Genomic DNA, 23795 nt, shown 5'->3' with positions numbered 1-23795 from the left:
ATAGAACATTAGATCAGCAAGCAATTAGCCTCCCCAGTGGGAGAATAACCCACAACTGAACTGGCTGCATGCAGAAACAAAATATGCATTCCTTTCAAGTGGTCCCCACAGGATTCTCTCTTCATTGTTCTCTCCTTCTGTCTTTCTCACTTCTCACTCTGCCCTCACAACTTTTTGTCTGTCCCACTGGTAATGAATTGTTATCTCTCTTCTCCCACCTTTCCTCCCCTTGTTTCTTGTCTTGATTGACGGCTTTGGATCCATGTTAAGGTTTACTGTCTCTCTCTCTTTCTCCCCGTCTGCCTCTCGCTCACTCTACAGTGAGTTGACGGAGGTAGCTGGCAGCTGTGAATCAGTGCTCACTGCTCATCACTGTCTAACTGTGATGACCTCATGTCAGAGTAAGCCTGACCAGCAGTGATGAGATGATGATGTCTTCACTGTCATTCTCCCAGCTAGTACTAGATTACTGATAAAGACAACAATTTAAATCTGTATGTCGGTTATAAGCAAGCATGTAGACCTCCTTTTTGTACAACACATTTCACTAACTTGGAGAAAACAATCATCTTTCTAAATAAAAGTAATGCGTTGATCGGCCAGGACAAGTGCCACAGGGGAAATTAGCAACAACAGCCCAGAGCAGGCTCTAAGAATGGCTGGTGTGCAGAGCCAGGAGTTAGTGCTGAGGGGTTAGACTAAGCAGTACGCTTGCTGAGCTTATAATATAGTGCATACTGCAGGCAATACATCACACATGGAAGCACAGTGGCTCTGTGTCATGTAAGGTGCATTTGTTTAGAATATGCAGTTGTAAAATACAGTGAACCCTCGCTATAACGCGGTTCACCTTTCACGGTCTCGCTGCTTCACGGATTTGCATCGTGCATTGAAATCACATTACGACTATATGTAACGTAGATATATTTAATGTCCAGTTCTATCTATTTCAATTGTAAAATAAAGGTTACTACTTCACGGATTTCGCCTATCACGGTTTCTATTTGGAACGTAACCCCTGCGAAAAATGAGGGTTCACTGTATATATAAACCAAAAGGAATCTGAGGTAATTGGATATTTTGGATTAATGGAGGCAGTGTGATAAGAATTACATTAACTTGTCATGCAAGCATCACCAGGTGTGTGCAAGATACAATGGAAATGTAGGAGTTTGGAACTGCAGAAATCCAATGCAAAGGATTATGAGGCGAGTTTGTAAATGGCTTTCCCACTCAAACCCAATCAAGGTTACAGTACACTAAGGTCTGCCCTGACTTTTCAGTTGGCATTAGTCTGAAGTATGCATGAGGTTTTGAAACCACCGGAAATAGCTTGGCAGCAAATAGTGGAAAATGTAATCAAACATATGCAATACTTTGATGTGGAAAGGTACTTGAGTTTATGTAATAAATCTGAGATTTCCTCCAGGAAGTTCAGTTCTGTAATATGAAATATATTTATCACTGAAACAATTCTGTAGAACTCCGATATTGACTGTTAGCACTGAAGTTGACTTCATTAATCACATCAAAGTTTTATTAAGACATTTTCTCATGAAATAGCTATTTGCCATATGTAATACAAGTAGCTTTTTCCTTAATATAATTCTCTTTTTTTTACTCGTTTTAGTTTTGATATACCGACTCTGTCAGTCAGCCTTTTAAGGCAGACAGTGTGCGTGACCCACAGAAGGGCACAAGTTGTGAGTTAGCATCAGTGACCCTTGAGTACAACTCTTTGCCCCCCAACACGCCCTTAACCCCAACCCTCATCCATCACATGGGATGGATCACAGTCTTTAGAGGCTTTGGAGTCATGCGTACACCCACTAACTCACAAACACTCATGCAGACAGGCTTATGATCAGGTCAAGACCCCAGTTGACCCGCATTTCACTGTTTGTTGCTCATTCATTTAGAAAGACAACACTCTCCGACTCCAAACCGCAGGAGGCTGAGTACATGCCAAGTGCATGCCTGCATAGATTTGTTTATGTGATCATTTTGAGACTGTCAACCAAGTGGTGAAATGAAGACGTTTGGTTGACGGAGGGGACACAAAACGTGGCAGGACAGCCAACATCTTAAAACAAAAAGGCAATCAGTGCTGCAGCCTATTGGTATTCAGTCTCGCTCTTCTGTCATTGTTCATTTTCCTGCCACAATCCGCGTAATGAGCTGCTTTTCCAACCCAGGTGTTCCATTTATCCACAAGGTCATTGAAAAACACAATACAATTATTTGAGACCAAGTCCTGGGTTGAAATAAAGCCTTGTCAGAATCATAAAAAAATGCCCACAGGATATTAAAAGTCAAGGTAAACTGCCTTTTATGTGTATGATTTATTCATTTATAGAAACTGATTTAAAAAGTTTAGTATTTTTCTCAAGCTGCCATCATGGATCAACAGGGACTCCAATGTATGCAACTTATTTTTTTTACTTGAAGGCATACAGGGTTCACAGTGGTGACATCACTTGGCAAGTCTGGTCAGTGTAAGTTTCCACTATCCCCTGTCATCACCTTCTAATCTCAAAGAAAGAGAGAATGTGAAGGGGGATAAGGGGGCCAGAGTGGTTTTCTCAGGGAATAAAGGGATGGTCAAAAGAGCGCAGTGCTTGAGGCATACCTCGTCTGCTTTTGTTAAGAGTGGCGGTGCTGAAGAGTTCCGCCCACAAAACACTCCCCCTGATCATTAATCATCCGTCCGTTCTGGCCCTGTCAGAGCCTCTCTTCCAAGGTAAAACACGCTGCTACATCCACAACCATCCACGCACACACAAGCTCACCCCTACACACACACACACACACACACACACACACACACACACACACACACACACACACACACATGCATTTTATACACAACTCTCCTGAACGTTCTGCTGCCTACAACCTCTTCACCAAACACCGCTCATCGTGACATACTGTATATACCTGCTTCTCATCTAACTAAAACAACCTTGTCTGATGCTGCAGAAACCAGAAAAATACGTGAACCTCCTTGAGGAAGCTGACATATCCTCCAATTACAGCTGAAACTCAACCCAATGCTTTATTGCGGTGTAGTCCTTTATCAGAAGAGAGAGACATTATTTTATATGAAGAACATATATCTGCATTCAACTTTAGTTTTAGACATTGAGGTCCTGATATTGAGAAACTAAGAGCAGTTCAGTACTACTGCACTGCTGTATGGGAACATATCTGGAGAAAACCATGTCTGATTGGTTTCAATAGAGGGCAGTGCAGCAGTAACATAACTGGAAGATGAGACAGTGTCCAGCTAGAGAAAATAAATAGGCCTGTGTGTGAATTCTCCAAAATATCCTGTTTGTTTCACATATGAGATCCAACATTTGGACTGCTAATGCTAATGAACAGAGCATGTGTCTGCTAGACAATGAATATAGGAATACACATTCTGTTCAAATTAAGGTGTGTGTGTGCACGCGCTTAAGTGTGTGTGTGTGAGCCTTAACAAACCAGGGAACAATTTAGCAGACAGCCCACGCCCCTGGGCAGGCTGTTACCATGGTAACCTCACAGCCAGTATTTTTTTGGACCACACTTTCCCTTTGAACAGCCGGCCAATGAGAGACCAGCCGACTGGGAAATCTGGCTTACTGAAAGTGCATGCATGAGTTGTGCGTCTGCATGTGCATGTGTATGTACGCCTGTGTACGTGTGCATAATGTGAGCATGATACAGATCAAGAGAGCCGTATAATCTTTTAGCTCCACGCAGACGCATCATAACCAAGTGTTGCGTTGGCAGTTGGCTGCTGTGTATCACGCCTGGCATGTTGGCTCAGGTCAGTTTTATTTCCTGGAAGATGCAACTGTGTGCCAAGGCAATGAGCATATATTGCAGCTAGAGGAGTGGTAAGAGAGGAAAGAGACAGGCAAGATGTGGGGGCATTGGTATTCCAGGAAACTCCACCGTGCCAATCCATCCCTGGCTGGCAAGGTAGCAGAGAAAACCGCCTTCGAAACATATCGCCACTCAGCAGGCAGTAACATGTGCTTGCACTACAGTCTACACTGTAATCAGAGCCTAACAGGGGACAGGCCAGGCTTATTGCCCACTGCCAAAAAACAAGGAGGGGCAAGAAAGACAGAGATGGAGGGTTACTTGATGAGGGGTGAAATCAGTCGAGGGATGTTATGTGAGCAAGGAGCATTTCATTGTGAATGTGATTGCACTGTGATTACAGTATTGATTTGACCAATCTAACTTCACTTATTAAGCAAACTGAAGTCCCCAAAGCCACCGCATGCATTATTGTGACTCACTCACGGGAAATATTTATTTCGCAATCTGGGTTTTATAACCAGAAATTAGTTGTTGTGTCCTGTGCTGAGTCGTCTGTGGATAATTATTTCAGACAGTGATCATCAATACCCACTTGTGGTCTCTGTCAATTACCATGAGATGTTATCATATGGCAAATAAAGTACATGTTCCAAGAAAAATAGCTTTCTCTTTCTTACCACTCCAAGTTGTGAGAGACCATTAGCTTCCTCTGTCTCAGCACTTGTCTCTTTTTAAATGGATCTAGCTCATTAACTTCATGGCTAGATCAATTAATCTATATCAGTTAGCTAAAGATGCCCACTCCAGCTCTTTTTGCTCCTTTGCTGTTGCTTTGCTCAACAATATCTACAACATTTACAGCCTTCAAACCCTTTTTTTTCCTCTACTGCTCATAGTTCTAACATGAGGAAGTTAACCTAAAGAGAAACTGTAGATTATAAATAGGAAATCCACACAATAATTAGGGAAAGAAAAAAAAGGGTTGCTCATTAGGAAATGTACTTTTTTCTCCCGTACACATTATCAAAAGACAAAAAAGGAACAGGAGCACAGAATCACAAAGAAGTGATCAAATGAGTTTGGGAACAGTTGGACTGTTATCAGTCAGTCTCGTCATTTGGCAGCACAGTCCTTTTGTCTGCATAGCTTTGCTTAATGCAGTAAAACTGGCTCAGGTTTTGTTATTGTTGTCTTTGTGTTCACAAACTTTAATTGAAAGTGAAACTGGACAAATATTCAAGAGGTGGCGTCAAGCTGTAAGTTTACAGATATGGATGCACATTTTAGTGATATAGCACTACAAAATGTACAAAATATACAGTCTATATCTTTTGCCATTCATCAAAACTACCATGCAGGGGAGACCAGAGAAGCATCAGGCTTTGATCTTGTTTTTGCAACATCTGATTTTTGATGCAGGACATCTTTTTCTAATGATATAATAGTGTGAGGTGGTTAACAACAATAGCTACATAACAAATTATATATATTGTTAATAAATATAGAGAAAAAAAAGATGTCATTTGTTAATCTTATTTTATTTATATTTGTGTGCCTATAGAGCTCAGGCTTTCTACAAAGGTACTTGGCAGTAAAGCAGTAAACTTCTAATATTGACCAAATATGAAAAATACTTTTCTTGCAAGTTATTTTCGGTCATAGGTGTAGTGTTGCCGGTGTACACCGTAACAAATGCTTTGCCACTTTTTTCTCTAAATGAGGAAATAAATTCAGCCAATCATCACTGAAGCATATGTCATGCAAGCGAGTCGATAAAAACAAATGGAATGGCCAAAGTTGTAATATTGACTGAGTGGTATTGATTGATTCACTGTCAACACCAATTAAAATAGCAGGATTATATTGTTGACTTTATTAATCTAAATCAATGAAAATATATGTTATTGACTATTGTATGTAAACTTACACAGTGGTTACACAACCCCTTAGAAATGAGCCACAACTTAACATTAACTTGAATTAATGTCAGGAGTACTTCAATTTAGAATTACATGGACAAATTTAAGATTTGGCTCAAAAGAGAAGATGCAGAAAGAAAACATGATTTTGAGATGATGCTACCCAAACTTCCTCCAGATGGGGTTGAAAAGCCCTGATCTCAAAGTTACACCAGTTCCTTATTAGCCTAGTTAATGTTAAAATGCTTTGAAAATTGTTATAGCAAGGCTTAACAATACCTTCAAATACCCATGTATCCTAAAATACCCAGCCCCTTGGCTCAGGGTTGAGGGCCCGCTAATGGGTGCAGAGGTCTGTGAAGGGAGATGAGTAATAATGAACGCAGCAGTGGAGTAGAATGATAAAACAACTGCAAAACAAAGGTCCCTTCACTATTTACCATTCCCTAATTTGATCCTTAATTGAGCGTACATAACACAATGTTTACACTTAAATTTTCTGGCAAAGACAAGCACCCGAGACAGAATCACTCAGCTGAACACAGCCATGCTCATCCCTTTGATAACCTCTGAGGGTGTGAGAGGCCCCTCGATCCCCAACACCATCACCACATAGAAGTGTGGTGACATGTGTCCGACCTATAAACCAGTAGTAAGCATCTGCACCCTATCATGCTGATGCTGACATTGGCAATCATGGCAAATAGGCTGTCAAACGTGGTAGGGGGCCAGAGGTTAGCGGTAGAGTGGATGTGGATGGCAAGAAAGAAAAGGAGAGGAAAAAAAACCCCGCATATTTGAAATCCAATAGTGAGTTCAGATCCAACCCTTTGGCTGTAGACTGCATCACTAATACCAGGAAAAGAGATGGACCCAGTGATGGTAAGGTTATCAGGAGCTGTGATGGTGATGACATCAACTATCACAAAAAAAGCTCTATCGTGAATTATACATTCACGAGCAAGATGTTCCCCCAGCTGTACTAGCATATCCGCTGCTCATCGCCCGTGCTGCTTTTATGCCTAATGGGAAGTAATGATAAAATGTTCTGCATCAAAAGAAAAAGCACAAATTATGTGTGAAGCGTGGGAGAGTAAAAGTGACCGGATTGAGGGAAATGGAGTGTGAGAAAGGGAGACAAAGAGAAATGGGGAAGTGAGAGCAAAACAAAGTGAGAGAACTCTCAGGAGTACATCTTGTCACTCAAATTGTTGGTGGCAGACTACCACAATATGCGTGCTGCATGAAGCAGCCATGTCTCATTGCGCACTAAATGAAGGCCAAGCTAATTTTTCTTAAACAAACAACAGGCTGAAAAAGGCTGGATGATAATAAAGGATGTTAAAAGCAACGATGCTATCTGTCCTGCCCAACGTAGACAGTTCCATTCATGATTCAGAATGGGTGTGCTTTTATACATACAAAAACAGCAATTCTGTTGACATCAGGCCCAGGCGTGACCAAAAAAATCTCAAAAGATGAGTGACATGCTTGGAAATATATTTTATACTGTACAAAAATGAATGGCTGTGTTGCATAGCGTGAATAATCAAAGGTTGACCCCATTCCCCCGCACGGAATCCATCTGCAGCGGCGAAATCCTCCAAAGGTAACCGCATCTATATTCATGTCATATTTACATCTGCCCGACCTCCTCACAACCTTATCAGTAAGCTATATCCCCTCCCAGATAAACAGACACACACTGACACATAAATGGCGTGTATGAGAGTGAGAGTGAACTGCAGACCCCATCCCATCTGTCCAAATCTGGACAGTGCTGACCTTTATCAGACGGCCTTGGTCAATATGCCCATAGCTATGGACGTGGCCCACATAGGTGTTCGTTCTGTGTGGAATGTGTGTTTGCGTGTGCACCCATGTGTGAACTCTTTGTTCGGCATGAACAACTTCTTGCATTGTTGGATTGATGGAGGATGAAGAGTGAATGAATGACAGTCTGGGAGTAGTGTTGATAGATGACTAAGGTTGAATTTTAAAGAAAATAGGCTTTGGAACAGCTGGAAATTGGCAGTGACAGGTTTAATCTTGGTTAATACTGATAGTGTGCGGTAACTGTAGTCGTATTAGTGTTATACATGTGTGATCATGTGTGAAATTTTTGAACGTTTATCAAAGGAAATTTTGTACATTTAAAAGTAACATTAGAAAATATTCACTAAATTCCAATTTTTTTTCTGCTTCATGTAGTGTATTCTGCGTCAGTGTCACGAACAATGGACACATGTATGACCAGGGTCAAATAAGAATGTCATATGACGGACGTCATTTGATGATGCTGAAAGAGTGATAGTCTGAGGTGGGAGGACGTTGAGTGTGGTTGTATTGAGAGAATACAGGACTTTCACTTGGACGACCAGTGTTTGAGTCCATGGGAAAAGACACGTCAACAGACGTTCTTTTAAGTAATATGTTAGTTACATACGTAATATAATGTATTTAACTCATGTAACGTGCATTTAGTAATTTACGCAACATACCTAACGTTACTTTTGTAAGAACCTAACCATGTGATTGTTGGCACCTTATTTTTCATGACTATTGACATGATATTGTCAAGCAAATTGACAGGTATATTGCACCTTGTGTCATGACATCTGGTTGGTGTATCCATATCTTAACACATTTGGTGCCGAGGCCTTTTTTTGGACTTGGTTTTATTCAGAATGTTTGTGTTTATGTGTCAACAGTTTTTGCTGATGGCTTTTGTGAATTTACAAACAGATATATTTTGTTGTTAGGTATTTCTAATTATTCATATATTTACTTTGGATATTAATCTATATGTAAATCCATTATTTTGGCTCAAGTGTTTGTGTCTGGATGACGTTCTTTGATTTGTTAATAACGTTGTTTTGGGAGCTAATTTCAACAAAATAGAGGCAAATTTAAATTTCTATTAAGTTAGCAGCTACAGCAGTGACAGCGCTTTGCTGGGCTTTTCTTGGGTAATCGACAGTGTAAGTTGGCACACTCGATAAACCACAAAGAAAAACAGTTCACATGGTCTCAATTACTAATTGTGTGAATGTGTGTGTGGCTTATTTAAACTTGTGTGTGACAAATCATCGTTTGGCCTCGTGACATTGCGGACTTTGAGAGAGACATCAACACCTTGTCCACTAGAGAATTAAAGGGGAAAGCACAACATGAGCAACTGGGAAACTGGATTAACTGTATAAATGGCAGAAAGCCATTAACTTGATGGTAGGGTCTAACAAGGTACAGCTCAAGTGTGTGCTTGTGTGTACTTAAATGAGTGAGAGCCACAGTTACATGTTCTTGTGAGAATTATTCTGCTACTGCTATGTCACGTTAACACACAGTGAGGAGTACAAGTACAGGTCTAGGCTGTGCTATCGAATGTGACATCATTGTATTTGAAACTATCGGAGCTGTACAAGCAGAAGTGAACTGAATATACACACATAACATGGTGGCACAGTTACTTTAAATTCAGCAGTTTCATTTCCTGATGCAGTGCTACTGTAGGTGATGACTTTGGTTAAACTGGACTGACATAATGTTGCATGTTCACATTCATCTCAACTGAAGCTTAATTCAAACTCAAATATATAAACAGTGACATACAGCATGCACTTCAACCCAGTAAATTAATAACGCCAAATTGCACAAATGTATACTCTCACAGATGTATTTGCATGGCTGTGCATAAGTGCATAAAAAGGGTCAACAAATTTGATATGCACTAACATCTCATATGCATGAATACACACGTATACGTATATGCGAAGCATAGTAAAGAAAAATCAGACATCTCAGAGGATGACGTGTGTTCTCACATGTTAACAGTTATACACGCACATTTGTCATCACATTGCCCATGACCTATATACATTTTGCATGCAAATATTATGCAAAGACCCTTCTAACCTATGCATCCAAAACTATGCACCATGCCATTTATGCACATGAAGAAGGAAACCTTTGGGCACATAAAAAATTCACAGGCCACACACACACGCACGCACACACACACACACACACACACACACACACACACACACACACACACACACACACACACACACACACACACACACACACACACACACACACACACACACACACACACACACACACCTTTAAAACACACCTTTCCTGGGCGGGACATATTGGATTAGGAGTGATTTTTTTTTCTTGGCTCCGTCTCAGAGGTGCTAGATTAAATGCCATTCCCACTTTACTACAGATGGCTCGAAAATAAATCATACTATCCACACACACACACACACACACACATTGCACACAAACACACACACCCATCCCTACACATACAGTACAGACACACACACAAACAAACAAACACACATAAATACAGAGTAATGCTCACATGAGGAGATATATAACATGTTGGCACACCCAAACACTAAAGCACCTGTACGGTCCAGTGCGTCTGCTCTTTGTATTTCAATCACTGAATCGATGGTTCTAAATTGATTGTAGCTGAGCAGGGGCCAGAGATGTTCCCCCTGGCTCGCTGCCCTGGCCCTCTATTGATTAGATCTGAGAGAGCCAATTGCTTTCACACTGGATTAAGGTGTTCCGGGGCAGTGAGCAGGAAGAGAGAAAGAGAGGGAGAGAGACGGTTATGGGTAAAGAGAAGGCGAGAAAGAATAAGCTTTGCAGCATGAGAGGTGCCCCAGCAAACCCCAAGATCAGGCCAACAACAGTACTAATTAGTTAACAATCTATTTCTAGGAGGGGGCTAGAAATGGGCTGACCATGTAAGCACACCGACATATGGACGCTTCACACATGCACACACACACGCGCACACAAAGACACACACATTTGTCTCACTTTGACATAATGCATTCCCTCTCACCTTTAGGTAGGTAGGTATTTACTTTATTAATCCCCGAGGGGATTTTTTTTTTTACAGTTTTTACAGTCACAACTACATGTCTACATGTGTAACCCTAACTCAAACACCCCCCCACCACACACACACACACACACACACACACACACACACACACACACACACACACACACACACACACAGAGAGAGAGAGAGAGAGAGAGAGAGAGGCCAATCGTGACAGCTTACAGCACTTTTGAAAAAGATACATAACCCATAGATATGTAAATCAGTTTAGACATACTCTTTTACACAAACATACTCAGACAAATTCAGCATGCACATGTGCCTGCAAACACACACACACACACACACACACACACACACACACACACACACACACACACACACACACACACACACACACACACACACACACACACACACACACACACACACACACACAGAGAGAGAGAGAGAGAGCCAATCGTGACAGCTTACAGCACTTTTGAAAAAGATACATAACCCATAGATATGTAAATCAGTTTAGACATACTCTTTTACACAAACATACTCAGACAAATTCAGCATGCACATGTGCCTGCAAACACACACACACACACACACACACACACACACACACACACACACACACACACACACACACACACACACACACACACACACACACACACACAGAGAGAGAGAGAGAGAGAGGGCACACACACACACAAAAAGATACATAACCCATAGATATGTAAATCAGTTTAGACATACTCTTTTACACAAACATACTCAGACAAATTCAGCATGCACATGTGCCTGCAAACACACACACACACACACACACACACACACACACACACACACACACACACACACACACACACACACACACACACACACACACACACACACACACACACACACACACACACACTGTGTTGCAATCCTTCAGATCAGAGGGCACTAACACAGATCAAGGGTGTAATCTCATTCGACCCTGGAGCTAAGAAGCCCAGGGCAACAGCATTACACTTCAAAGCTTCACTCTGAGTTTGTTACACATTCCAGCTCCAAAGTCTTATGCACTATAACCCCGAAGAATCAAACCAAACTTTACTATCAGCCAGCATCACAGGATTTCTTCTGACTTGGATTAAATGATAAATAAACTGTGAACTTTTTTTTTGAAGGTAGCTCTAGTCCTGTATCTGTCTCTTGAATCTGCATTCATCTTCCTCTTTGTCACATTGGTATTCCACTGGGGGCAGTGTTAAGCAGAACATCCTCTCAGCACCCCATCACTCTTCCTCTCCATAGAACAATTAGCTCCGTCTGTTCGAGGTTGTCTATGGAAGAATGGCCAGGGAGGAACAGGGCTAAGGAGGGCCTCTACCGTCAGCCGAAGACGACGCCTTTTGTCTGGCCGAGGTCCCCCCTCTCAAATCATTTCCACAATGGAGTGGCTTCCAATCCAGATTAGGGATTTAGGAAAATGAAAAACTGTGTGTTCTGAGAAGGGGGCGAGCGCAGGCGATGTGGACCCAGGTCACGAGAGCCAGGAAAAAGGCCCCTCGGTCTGAGTGCTTGTGGAGGCGTTTCTTAGGGAGCAGCAGCTCTATTCACATGGCATTAGTGGTGTAAAAGCTTCACGTTGACTGCGCGAGTCAGGCAAGCTCAGTATGCATTTGGTTAATACCTCTATTGTCATACTCCCACTGTGACTGCTCTCCTAGCAGAGCATGAGAGAAGCAGGACAGTGGTAGAGAGGGAATTAAAGAGGCAGAAAAGATGAGATAGAGAGGCAAAATAAAGGCAGGAGGGAATAGGAGGGCCCATTCATGCCATGATGGGTGTCAGGCACACAGACGTGCTCGTCCATTCACACACAGACATGCTCGTCCACACACAATTTAAAACTTATAAAAAATAGGCTGCTGTGGTGTCCTGTTTGTGGAAGTCTGGCATGAGACTTGGCTGACACAATAAACTTGGTTAGAGTCAAGAAACTCAAAAGACCTACAAAGCCCAAACACATAATGATAGGGCAAGTATGGCAGCCAGTGATATAAAGGTCAGTTTAGAGGGAAGGAAGAGAGAAAGATAGGTAGGATGAAAAAGAGAGGAGGGGAGAGGCAGGCAGAGACATTGTGTAATTGACTGAGTGTACGAGCATGTGTGCTTTTGTGTCCCTATCACTCTGTGTTTGGTTCATTCCCCAAAGGGTCTTATTATGCTTCGCGTTGGCTCCAACACAAAAGCAGTGTCTTTGTATCTCAGCCCATCCAACTCCCCCAGAGAACATTCGAGACATAGCAAATCCATTTGTTTGTCAGCTATAGCTGGACTAATCAGATATCATTCTCTTTGAGAAGCATACCACTGGACCAGCACCACAGTAATGCTGGCCCAGCACTGAGATAGCATCTCTGCTCTTTCAGAGATTTTTTTTTTTAAATATTTGTAAGCACTCTGTATAGACATCATAAAACAGTGTTAGAGGGTAAGTTGTGTTATCTTTCAAATAATATTTCCACTTCTTTAAAATATATTTCCTTCCATATTATTCTTCAGTTACAGCTGAGCCTTAGATGACGTGCGTGACTACAAACTTCCTCTTGAAGGGTGTTGTTATAGGTTTTGGCCCTCAAACAGGCTAAGGATTATTATATGTTAGCTGCAAGATATGCCTAAAAGTCAGTCTACTACTGAGAAACATAACATCCTGTCTTTAAAAGCGGCCATATAATCCAAGTGTAGCAGAATAACAAAGAGTGGAACCAAGGGTAGATTACATATCTGGATGTTGCACAGAATCAATTGCTTTTAAAGAATGAGAGAGACTGAATACAGAAGACATTGCACTCACTAGTAAACAAGCTTCTGCTGCACAATGGGATGGTGGAATAATCCATATCCATTAATTGCAATTCTAATTCCATTGGTGTGAGTCAAAAGGCAGTGTAATTTCCATTTTCCATGATACCAGTGCATGTCTGTGAAAGTCTGCTCCAAAGCAGAGAACATAGAGAAGGGGCTATTTTGACCATAATAACTCAATTCGTCAGATTTTGTGTGTTGGCTGGATTAGGTTTCACCTTGTTTAAGCTACTGCAACAATGTCCAAAGGTGAGGAAACACATCAGTAAACTGAGGTCTATTTTATTTTGCTGATCTAATTAGTGAGGACTGAAATGTCAGGAATGCTCAAAATTCAGATCGATATACAAAATAGCAGTGTCATAATTTGACATTTACTGTGCTTTTATGCTTCATCTTTTATCTTTTTATTTTTGGTTTAGTACATAGAACGTCATATTATGTGTGGCTGAAATTTTGTTAACTATGGTGCACAATAAATGCAATAAATCCAGCCACCTAACAAGAGAGACTGTACCATTCACTGCAACGTGTAGGCAGCACTCAACCTGTTGACACACACTCAGTTCCCACTCAGTGCACAGTTAAAGCATAATGGTGCTGTGATGAGTTTTCATTACAAAATACAGTTTAAGAAAAAAGAAAAAAAAAAAGAGAGACTGTCTGTCAGGCTTTATTAATCTCTAAAAAAAAACACACACATGCTTTGAAGATTTGTTAAGGCGGGTTTGCCTCAGTCCCTGAGGATAAGCTCTCTGATGTCATTTTAATTTGCACATACACACACATACACATAACAGGAGCACACACATGCAGATGAAGCATCACACAGATCTAACTACAAGAGTGGCTATGCTAATTCCAGTCTGGGAGACAAACTGCAGCCCCCCAAAGCCGGTATGGGAACTCAGCAAACAAAAAAATGGACAAAGTAAAAGGGCCCAAGAAAGAGGATTACCAAATTGCATCATTTCTCTTATTTCCCCCCCCCCCCACACACACACACACACACACACACATAAACGACATCTTGCATTGAAGATTCAAAATTCACACAATGCCTTATCCAGTGGGAGTTTTCCCAGTCATAGTAGTGGTTCTTTGACATGAGGTGAGACAGCAAAGCCAAGATCAATAATCTGTCACAGAGATGTGTCTTCCAGATCAAGCTTTGTGGGCTCTCTCTGTCTGTTAGCCCGAAAAGAGACATTTCCTCTGGTTTCTGCAGAACCACATGCCTTGACCCTGAAAAGTACAGGCTGTGTTAACTGTCAGGAAAAACATGTAATTACATGCACACAATGACACAGTGCAATGCAGATTATGGGAGTTGTCTAATTGCTGCATAATTGCATATTGTGAAGATTTTGAGGTCATGTTTGATGTGACCTCCCCAGTTATGGGGAGCTGAATTGGTTTAGATAATGCATGGTGTCATAACATAAATTACACAGGCATAATTCTTCACGTATGTTTACTTAGGGTGCATTTGCAGTGGAACTGTAATGCTGTCTGCTTCAAGTGTGCTGAAATTACAGCAAATATGATTAGGTTATGAAATAGGACACGCAAAGTTTAGCTTGAGGTTGTGGAAATTGTGAGTGTGAGTGGGCGGACACGTGTCCACGTTGATGTGTGTGGAGTTGGACATTTGCATACAGCATTTCAATGGTAGACAACAAACATCTTGCTTGCTTTGACCCAAAGTCTAGAGATTTTCAGCTTTGCATTGATTTCAAGCAGTGATGCAGACTAACAATGAACGCAGAGCATGGAGGAAATACACTTTTGGATTAGAGGATTTAAACAGCCTATGACACAATAAATCCCCACTCTTAGTTGGTTGAGGTTTCACTAACCTTTTTTTTTTTTTTTTTTTTTTTAAAAAGTGTTTTTGCTTTTTAGAGATAGTTTTTGTTTTCTGCACACAGGTTTTGAGTTATCTCTTAAATTGCTGCTGCCGCCTGAACACAACAGTTTGTGCTGCTTGCATCATTAAAATAACACACAAAAAAAATTAAACTGCAACATCTCTTTCAAAAATTAAGGAAGGCCTTCATTACATCACCAATCATAGACCATCATGTCCTTTCTTCTTAAAAGTGAGAGACTGGAGGAGGTGAAGTGTTTCAAAATTGGTCAAGTAAAACTAAAAGTATTTATAATTCACAAAAGGTACAGCTTGATTATTATTATTACTTATAAATCAGAAAATGTGTTTGGGTAAACTGACCCTTTCATAAACTTCAGAAATAGAGAATTTGGGTCTTGTTTTAGACTGATGCACTGCCAGTTCTTGGCGGTTGCTTTGTTAGGTAGTTGTTACTGCAAGTGGAAAGAACAGAGTTATATTGGCCTGACCGTAATTGCAATTCAATTCTAATTAGAACGTCAGTCCTCAATTTCCACAACGTAACCTTGACTAATCCACATCTATCATCGTGCTAATAATAACGTCCAGGAAGGGATGAAACAATTTGCTAGAATTGAAATGTGTCCCTCTGCCGTCAAACCAAACATACCTGGCTGTTTTATTAGCGGGACAGTGCATATTGATGAACAATGATGAGGGGAGAAGGAGAACTAACAAATGAGGGGCGATGGAGAGGAGGAATGTTTGTACTTTCAAAACCAGAGGGCACTCTGTGGAGAAGCCCACCGTGTTGCTTCATTACTGTCTGCTGGAGAATACTCCAGAGGGGGAAGAGGAGAGAAGAAAGACAGGGTGAGTTGTAGAGGAAGAAAAGTCAAAGGAGGCTGAAGACAGTTTTTTTACATGCTGTCCAAACTGACGTTTCTCTTGACATCTATCTTCTTTCAAAAGACAATGCAGTGATATAACCCCAGACTTTTTCACAGCATTACTGATGGTGTCTTTGTTGTGTTTTTAAATGTAAAATCATAATATAAAAGCATAAAGTGAGAGATTTGATTGATGGGGGTCATGGCTCGGGTGAGAGGATGAAGTGGAGGCCCTCATAGCGCCGCGCTTTTATGTTTTGCCAGCGAGGGTGATGTGGGCAAATTAAGCAAAGCCCCAACCATCTGGTGAATGTTAGGGGTCCTTTGTCTCTCTGTGTCCCTGACTGGCCTCAACACCCAGTGTCCATCACTGAGAGAGGAGAGGAGAGGAGAGGAGAGGAGAGGAGAGGAGAGGAGAGGAGAGGAGAGGAGAGGAGAGGAGAGGAGAGGAGAGGAGAGGAGAGGAGAGGAGAGGAGAGGAGAGGAGAGGAGAGATGAAAAGAGGAACGGAAGCAGAGGAAAAGAACTGAAAGGGATTTGGCTTGAGCAAATTGGAAGGATCCTTCGTTAAAAAAAAAAAAAAAGTTCCTGTAGAGCAGCTGAGGGTAAGACCAAGTGAGAGATGACAATAAAAGGGCTCAGAAAAAGCCCAGTGACCTGGGCCTAAAAAGGACTGAAGGTGAGAGGACTAGATAAAAAATAAATAAATAAATAAATAAAAAAAGGAGCAGCTGAAAGGAAATACAGAGAGTGAAAAAATAATAGGAACAGGAGTATGTGCCCCTCCATGGGGGATAAAAACAGCTCTGTTTGTGGTGGGTATCTCCATTATGTGTGAGCAAAATCTCTGGATTCCCCTCGCATCATTAGCGGTTGACTCTGTCGTTGCAGTGAAAGCAGGGCATCTGTGTTTGGGGTCATTATAAACACTCTGTTTGGGCCTTAAATTCAAAGAGTCTTTGTTTGGGTCACGCTCTTTCACCACTGCTCTCTGCCATCCCCCCTATTCAGTCTATTGAGAGCCATGGAAACAAGAAGTCTTTCACTCTTCTTTTTTCTTATAGCTTTTCACTGTCTCTTCCTCCCACTACTCCATTTTGTCCTCATCTCGCTGGTCCTCGCTTCCATAAGACTAATAGGAACAGGAAGAGTCAGATGCTTACTTAATTGGGCTTCAAGGTGACTTAGCAGATGTTGATGTGTCTATGTGTGTTTTGTTGTGTGATGGTGAGTACACATGGATGCTTCTCTGCAAATGAAGTAAACTCTGTGGAACAGAAGTAGACAAGGCCAAATGGACTGGAATTGGCTCTAATAGGGTACCGGGCCTTTGCAGATCCTGTCTGTCAGATCATTTACACTCAGATAAGACATTTAAAGAAGTAATAAAAACCTCAATGGACTAGAAAACAGTAAAACTAAAAGTTTAAAGAACATAGCCTCCAAGGCCAAACTTTAGAGCTTCAAATATGTGAAAATGGCTGAAGAGATTCAGTACTTGTATTTCTACAGCTAGAATCTAGTAAAGAGAAATAAACATGCATCTTGATGTCCATGACAATGAACCCTACAGGAGTTTATATTGAGATTCATAAGGTTTTAGGTTAGGGTTAATAATGTGATTTATGTGCCTGGATCACTACATTTGACATTTTGAAAATGCACACACAGAAGAAGGAATATGTTTTTCTATGTGTGTGTGTGTGTGTGTGTGTGTGTGTGTGTGTGTGTGTGTGTGTGTGTGTGTGTGTGTGTGTGTGTGTGTGTGTGTGTGTGTGTGTGTGTGTGTGTGTGTGTGTGTGTGTGTGTGTGTGTGTGTGTGTGTGAGTGAGTGAGTGTGTGTGTGCGCGCGCGCTTGCTCATGCCTCATGATGGCTGCCATTAGACAGGAGAAGGCAGCCATGATGAATCGGCACTTAGCCCAGGGAAGCGCACTTGCTCAATGGGCTGTGAATCTCCCGCTGCCACTGTCAGCCTGCAGAATGTTAAATAAAGTTATTTGAATATTTGTAATATTAATGTGCCAGCATGTCAGAAGCCTGCTGGAGCCTAACGGTGAGGGAAAATGTGAGAAGATTCATATTGCCACATAGGTCTATAGTGCTGCTCGGGTGAGGAATTACGTAAATACCCGACTAAATAGAATACATAATCATGGATATTTCATTGGATTACGAATGGATGGATGGATGGATGGACTGATGGATGGATTGATGGATGGATTGATAGGATGATATAATATTCCATGAATAGATGATTTCACATATAATGATGAGCCATTGAATCATTGTCCTATTTTTTTCATATCTAATTCACATTCACTTAAAAACAATCAGTAGCTGAAATAATACTCCTTCCATTCCATTGCCTTCACGATCCTCCCTCTCCAAGCCCGCCAGTTTAGGAGATTGAGAGCAGCTATGTGTTTTGCATAGGAATGGCCCATTGAGGTAAAAAGGAGACAGAAGCATAGGGCTTTGAGCATGGTCAACCAATTACAATATAAGACAAACTATAGTGGAGGGCCTCATAAAAGACTGCCAGCTTTATAGACTCCCGGCAGGCATTTATCAGCTCAGAGAAAATGTAGTTCCTCACAGGTAAAAACTGCTTAAAGCAAAATGAGGTATAGGCAGTCCAAAGTTTCAAATTGCTTATCAAAGTGTATAATTTAGGCCTATTTGGTGTGAAGCAATTTTTATGCCACATAATTCACTTTTAGGAGTTTAGAATAATTAGCTTGCCACTGAGTTTTAATCACTTCATATAGGAGAATACAAAGAACATTAAAATGATCAATGACCATATCAGATCAGAAACAAAACAGATGTAAAGCAAACACAGTCAAGGTGCGTCTATCAATCACTCAGCTGGAGACCACAACAACAATTATGAGACGGTACGGTAATGCCATCTAATCAGTCTGTAGTAGATACTTGTGCAGGACCCACACACAAGACAAGGTTTTCGGTGGTGGAGGTAGTGGGGTGCTATTTGGAGTGTCTCTGGTCGATTTAACAGGGAGGTGATAAAATATTTAGCAGATTGCTTACATTGCCAAGGGGGAGAGAGTGAGAGAGAGAGACAGTGGGAAAGCAAGAAAGAGAGAGAGAGGGGGATACCCAAATGGCTTGTGTGGGAGCTGGGGAGCTGGTTAATGAGGATAGCATGCTGGTATCATCGTTACAGAGCACAACAACTCTACATGGTCTCTCTGCCCAACTGACAACAGGCCGCACACATACACACCAGGCTACCTGTCACTAATTAAAACATATCGATTGGAGAAAGTGCAATCAGGTACTGGGAGGCTCACACACAAACACACACACAGGCAACAGACACAAACAAACATACATAAGGACACTCGGTTAGATTGAACAATATGCAGTGTTTCCCATACATAGATATATGTGGCGATCCATTTCAGCATTTATTTATTTATTCTAGTCTTAGAGAACGATGCTATCAATGGGATCAATTTACAAGTGGAAAATGTCCCCTTGGTCTCCTTCACCTGAGTCTGCTACGCACCATGGAAGTGCAAAAGAGCTTGAGCTCCACCCTTTGTGAAACACACAGAGATCAGAGGACAGAAACTATCGCAACCTGCAACGTGCCTGCAAAACACAGCAGAGACTCTCACACGAAGTTAAAAAGAAACAGGTGCTCATAAATTAAGTAAATAACATAAAGCGAGTGTCTGTCACTGAGTGAGTGAGAGATAAAAGTTGTGCCGCAGGTAAGCAGAACGCAGAGACTTTTCAAATTAAAAGCATACTAAAAAAAACATGCACATGCTGTTGAATTTTAGCTGTTGTGATAAAAAAATGTGTGTGTTGAGTATCAATTTCTTCACATAAAATAAGCTTATTCAGCTGGTTTGGGTGGAGCTTTGCTATGTGAATAAATGTTACTTAACATGAGCAGCCTTCGTACACTACAGCTCTCAGAGGAAAAAAAAAAAGTTGGAAACCCTGGTGTATAGTGATACATGACCACCTTGTTTTACACAGATCAAAATTGAAGTAATTGTGGTATTAGGTGCTACGGTGCATGCCTTTCCTATGCAAAATTTTTCCTTCATGTTGCCTTCACAGAGAAGAATTATTTCAGCATGGAACTATACTCTCGCATCTTTTTGCTACTGTTGCTGTTACCTTATCTCTAATGGGCAATTACTTTAACCCCAATGCTGAAGCCGTGTTATTCCACCAACACCCAATTGGTTGGTTGCCCATAGTACTCAACTTCCACAAGCACTCTAAGGTTAGATTTCCCTGTTTAAATAATGGATTACAAGTCCACGAAAAGAGACCGCATCGAAAATAAAAGGTTAAGATTGCTGTTATTGGAGGGGCATCTCAGTGGAGATGAGAGAGGAAGAGATTCCCCACAGAGTGAGCTAGTTATGAGAGATATAGAGATGGCTCGATCATCTGTTACTTCTGTACTGCGCTTTTTTATTCATGCATGCTTGTATGTGAATTAGTGTGTTTGTCCTGAGCATTAAGGTCAACATACAGCACATTTCACAGATGCATGCTGCAGTCAACTAGCTACATACTACAACTCCCTCTCTCTGCAGGCTGTGTTTCGTACCTCCCATAATGCTGCACTTCCATCCGAAGGAGGGAGATGTCAAACTTAACTCTGCAGGAAGTCTACTTGCTGTGGGTACTTACAGAGGGAAGTCAGTGGGATTGTGGGAATTAGTGGAAATATACTTCGCCTCCTGTGTTCAAAGCACCTTTGTAGTGCGGTGCCTGCCAGGGGACTGCGTGCGCATGCCCATGTGTGTTTGTGGAGTTCACAACAATGCCAATGCCCCCCACTAATACGAGCCACAATAACCCTCCTACTGTACCAACTCTCAGGGAAACCTGAGGCTCCAATTACTGTGCTGTAAGGGTATGTAGGGTGGAGGTAAATAGTGGAGGAAAAAAGAAAAGTCTGTGGAGAAAGGATGGGCAAAAAAAAAAAGACATGAATCAGCATCAAGTAAGATTGCAGGGCAAAAAACTATTCATCCATTTAAGCCTGTAGGTTTGTTTGCGTTGGAGGACAGGCAAGGTTATTTGGTTAGTTTGCTTTCAAAACTCCTGCACTGAACATTTCCCTACATTTTTAACCTTCAAAGAACAGACTGTATTTAACATACATTAGTGAACAGCTATGACAACTGAATGTAGCTTTATAACAGAAAATGCATTTAACAAGAACATAAATAGAAAACCATTCAAGTTGTAGTTAGATTTTGTACTAAAACATATTTCCCCTACCTGAGCATGCGGTGCTTAATTAAATATGCTGTGCCAAAAATATATATCATTATTAAATGACAGAAAAAAAGTAACAAAGGCACACACTTCTTGAAGACAACTTTGTTAAACAAGCCATAAAAATTAAGAATCTAAATCAAAAAGTTAAACAGCAGTCCTACTGATCAGGCTGAATTAAGTCCTGAAAAATTAAAGCAGTAAAACTTTTTTAATAGTGTACTAAAAGTTCAAAACACAGAGCAGTTCTCAACAGACTTGTGATCTCTACATATGATTAAAAATGATGTATGTAAAATCAAAAGTTATTAATGGACTAACCGAAAGCAGCCAACTATTGCCTTTTCATTTTCATTTGAAAGTCATTCCCTCTGAGCCAAGGACTGCATGTGTTTGCTTTGGTGTGTATGTAAGTGTCTGGCTGTGTTTCGCTGAGGATATAGAGCAGTGCGAGAAGGATACAGTAGAAACGGTCACACACGGTGTGCTTTGTAGATATGTGGCATTCCTATATCTGTTTATTGATCAGAGCAGATGTGCGTCAATCAATCTTATCTAGGCTCCACACACTCTCCACCTAACCTCCAGAGGCTGGCCAACCAATACTGCAAAATACTAAGAGCCCCAGGCCATTATATTATCATCAGACACCCTGAGCAAATTTTCTGTTTGTATGTGTGAGCGTGTGTCAGAATAACAAGGTACAGAGCGTAAAGGTGCATTAGAGGACACACAGGAAGGCAGAGAAAGTGACAGCTTGAACCAAAAATGCAGATTAGCCTTCCCTTCAGGCACAAGTTATTAACTATTCCTTCGAATTTAGTCTTCCTCACATCATGCTGAGGCAGAATCAAACCTCCCACCATCTGTAAGGCAGGTTGTACAAAAAGTGGAAAATTCGCTCCAGATTACAACTCAATACTAATGTGCCTTTTTAGTACTCCGGAGGTAGATGTGATCAAGGTAATAGTACGGTACATCATTCTCAGCAAAACACATGAAACACAATCAATTCAGCCCTTCCAATGGTGCAGAAAATCGGTGATCCAAGCTATGCTGATGCCTTGTTATATACAAGCCTAAAAATAGCACAAATTCATGTCAACTGTCTAAGATGAATTGATTTGTTGTATTGTGCGCAGGCCATCATTTTAAAAGAAAGTGAGTAATGAAAAGCAAAGAGCTTGTAAGTAGGATGCTTTCAGCTGCTAGAAGTAACACACTCACATAACAACTGCAGCACGTTTATGACAAAAGTGAATACTTTATTACTCACCTCTGCAGACATTGCCATTGTCAGGTTCAAACCCAGCCTTACATGTGCAGCTACCAATAGGAACCATCCACTCGCCATCTCCGTTGCAGTAGAGCTTTATAGGGACATCAACTTCCTCTGAGTTGGGGATGCAGATCCCCCTGGCAATGACCAGGGAGGTGCTTTCAGCTCCTGTCATGGTCTCTGGGAAAATTGCAAAGTTCTGCACCACGCTTGGACACTTCTTGTAAAACACCCTGACTGACAGCAGAGACATGCAGGCCCCATAGTCCTGAAAGGCCAGGTAGAAGCCATTTTTAGACAGTGGACCAAAGCTTCGCACCTCTGTGTTGACCTTCATCAGGCGTCCACCAAAGTCCACCTGTGAGAAGCTCTCATCTGCAGCAATGGTGTCCACCTTGAGGTAAGGGGCCTCCATCCAGAAGGCTGTGCCTTTGGTGGCAATGACAGCATCAGTCTCATAGTAGTAGAGGTTAAACGTCTCCTTGCAGGAGCCAGGGACGTTTGGGATGGAGCTGCAGTCGCGCACGGTGAATCGTATCTCTACATAGATGCGCTGCGCCCCACGCCGATCGATGAAGGTGGTGAGGAGCCAGTTGTTTTGACTGGGCTCGAAGACGTTACACACCTGGTAGGTCCTGATGGTGTTGAGGTTTTCATCATAGCCACTCACCTCCTCCCACTATAAAAAAAAAAAAAGAGAGAGGCAGAGAAGAGTGAACATGGCTGATTAGTAATCATCTCTGAAAAGGCTGTGGTGCTTTCTCATTTTTCGATAGAGAATGTTGGCTGATCCGCAAAGATTATCAGTAACCTCCCTAAGACTCAAAATTTGAGTGTTCTTTCTGAATGAACAAGAACACATCAGCCTGTTGAGTTGTGGGACTCATTCATCCATTGACAACACACAAATGCCCTTTTTTTTTTTTATAGGAATAATAAATAATTTCTTAAGAGCAACAACAACACCACTTCTCTAAATACACTCAGAGCTGTAGTATGTGTGCTCCCACTGTATATGCACAAACTGAGTA

General features: G+C 41.4%; 1 protein-coding gene across 1 annotated transcript in view; it reads right to left on the bottom strand.

Annotated features, from left to right (window-relative positions):
- LOC138635896 (ephrin type-B receptor 1-like) overlaps nt 1-23795 on the bottom strand; it is a gene marked incomplete at its 3' end in the record, with an annotated part of 97942 nt that overhangs the window by 10890 nt on the left and 63257 nt on the right. The window contains exon 3 of the mRNA XM_069723604.1: nt 22762-23443. Within this exon, the coding sequence (XP_069579705.1) occupies nt 22762-23443 (682 nt within the window). The remainder of the gene's footprint in view (nt 1-22761; nt 23444-23795) is intronic.

This window comes from Brachyistius frenatus, unplaced genomic scaffold (genome assembly GCF_029030835.1).
Source record: "Brachyistius frenatus isolate BFR_SWC_R1_liver_20210118 unplaced genomic scaffold, ASM2903083v1 Contig_337, whole genome shotgun sequence".
Taxonomy (NCBI): Eukaryota; Metazoa; Chordata; class Actinopteri; family Embiotocidae; genus Brachyistius; species Brachyistius frenatus.
Note: the sequence above shows the minus strand (reverse complement) of the source record. Positions and strands in the feature narration are given on the sequence as shown.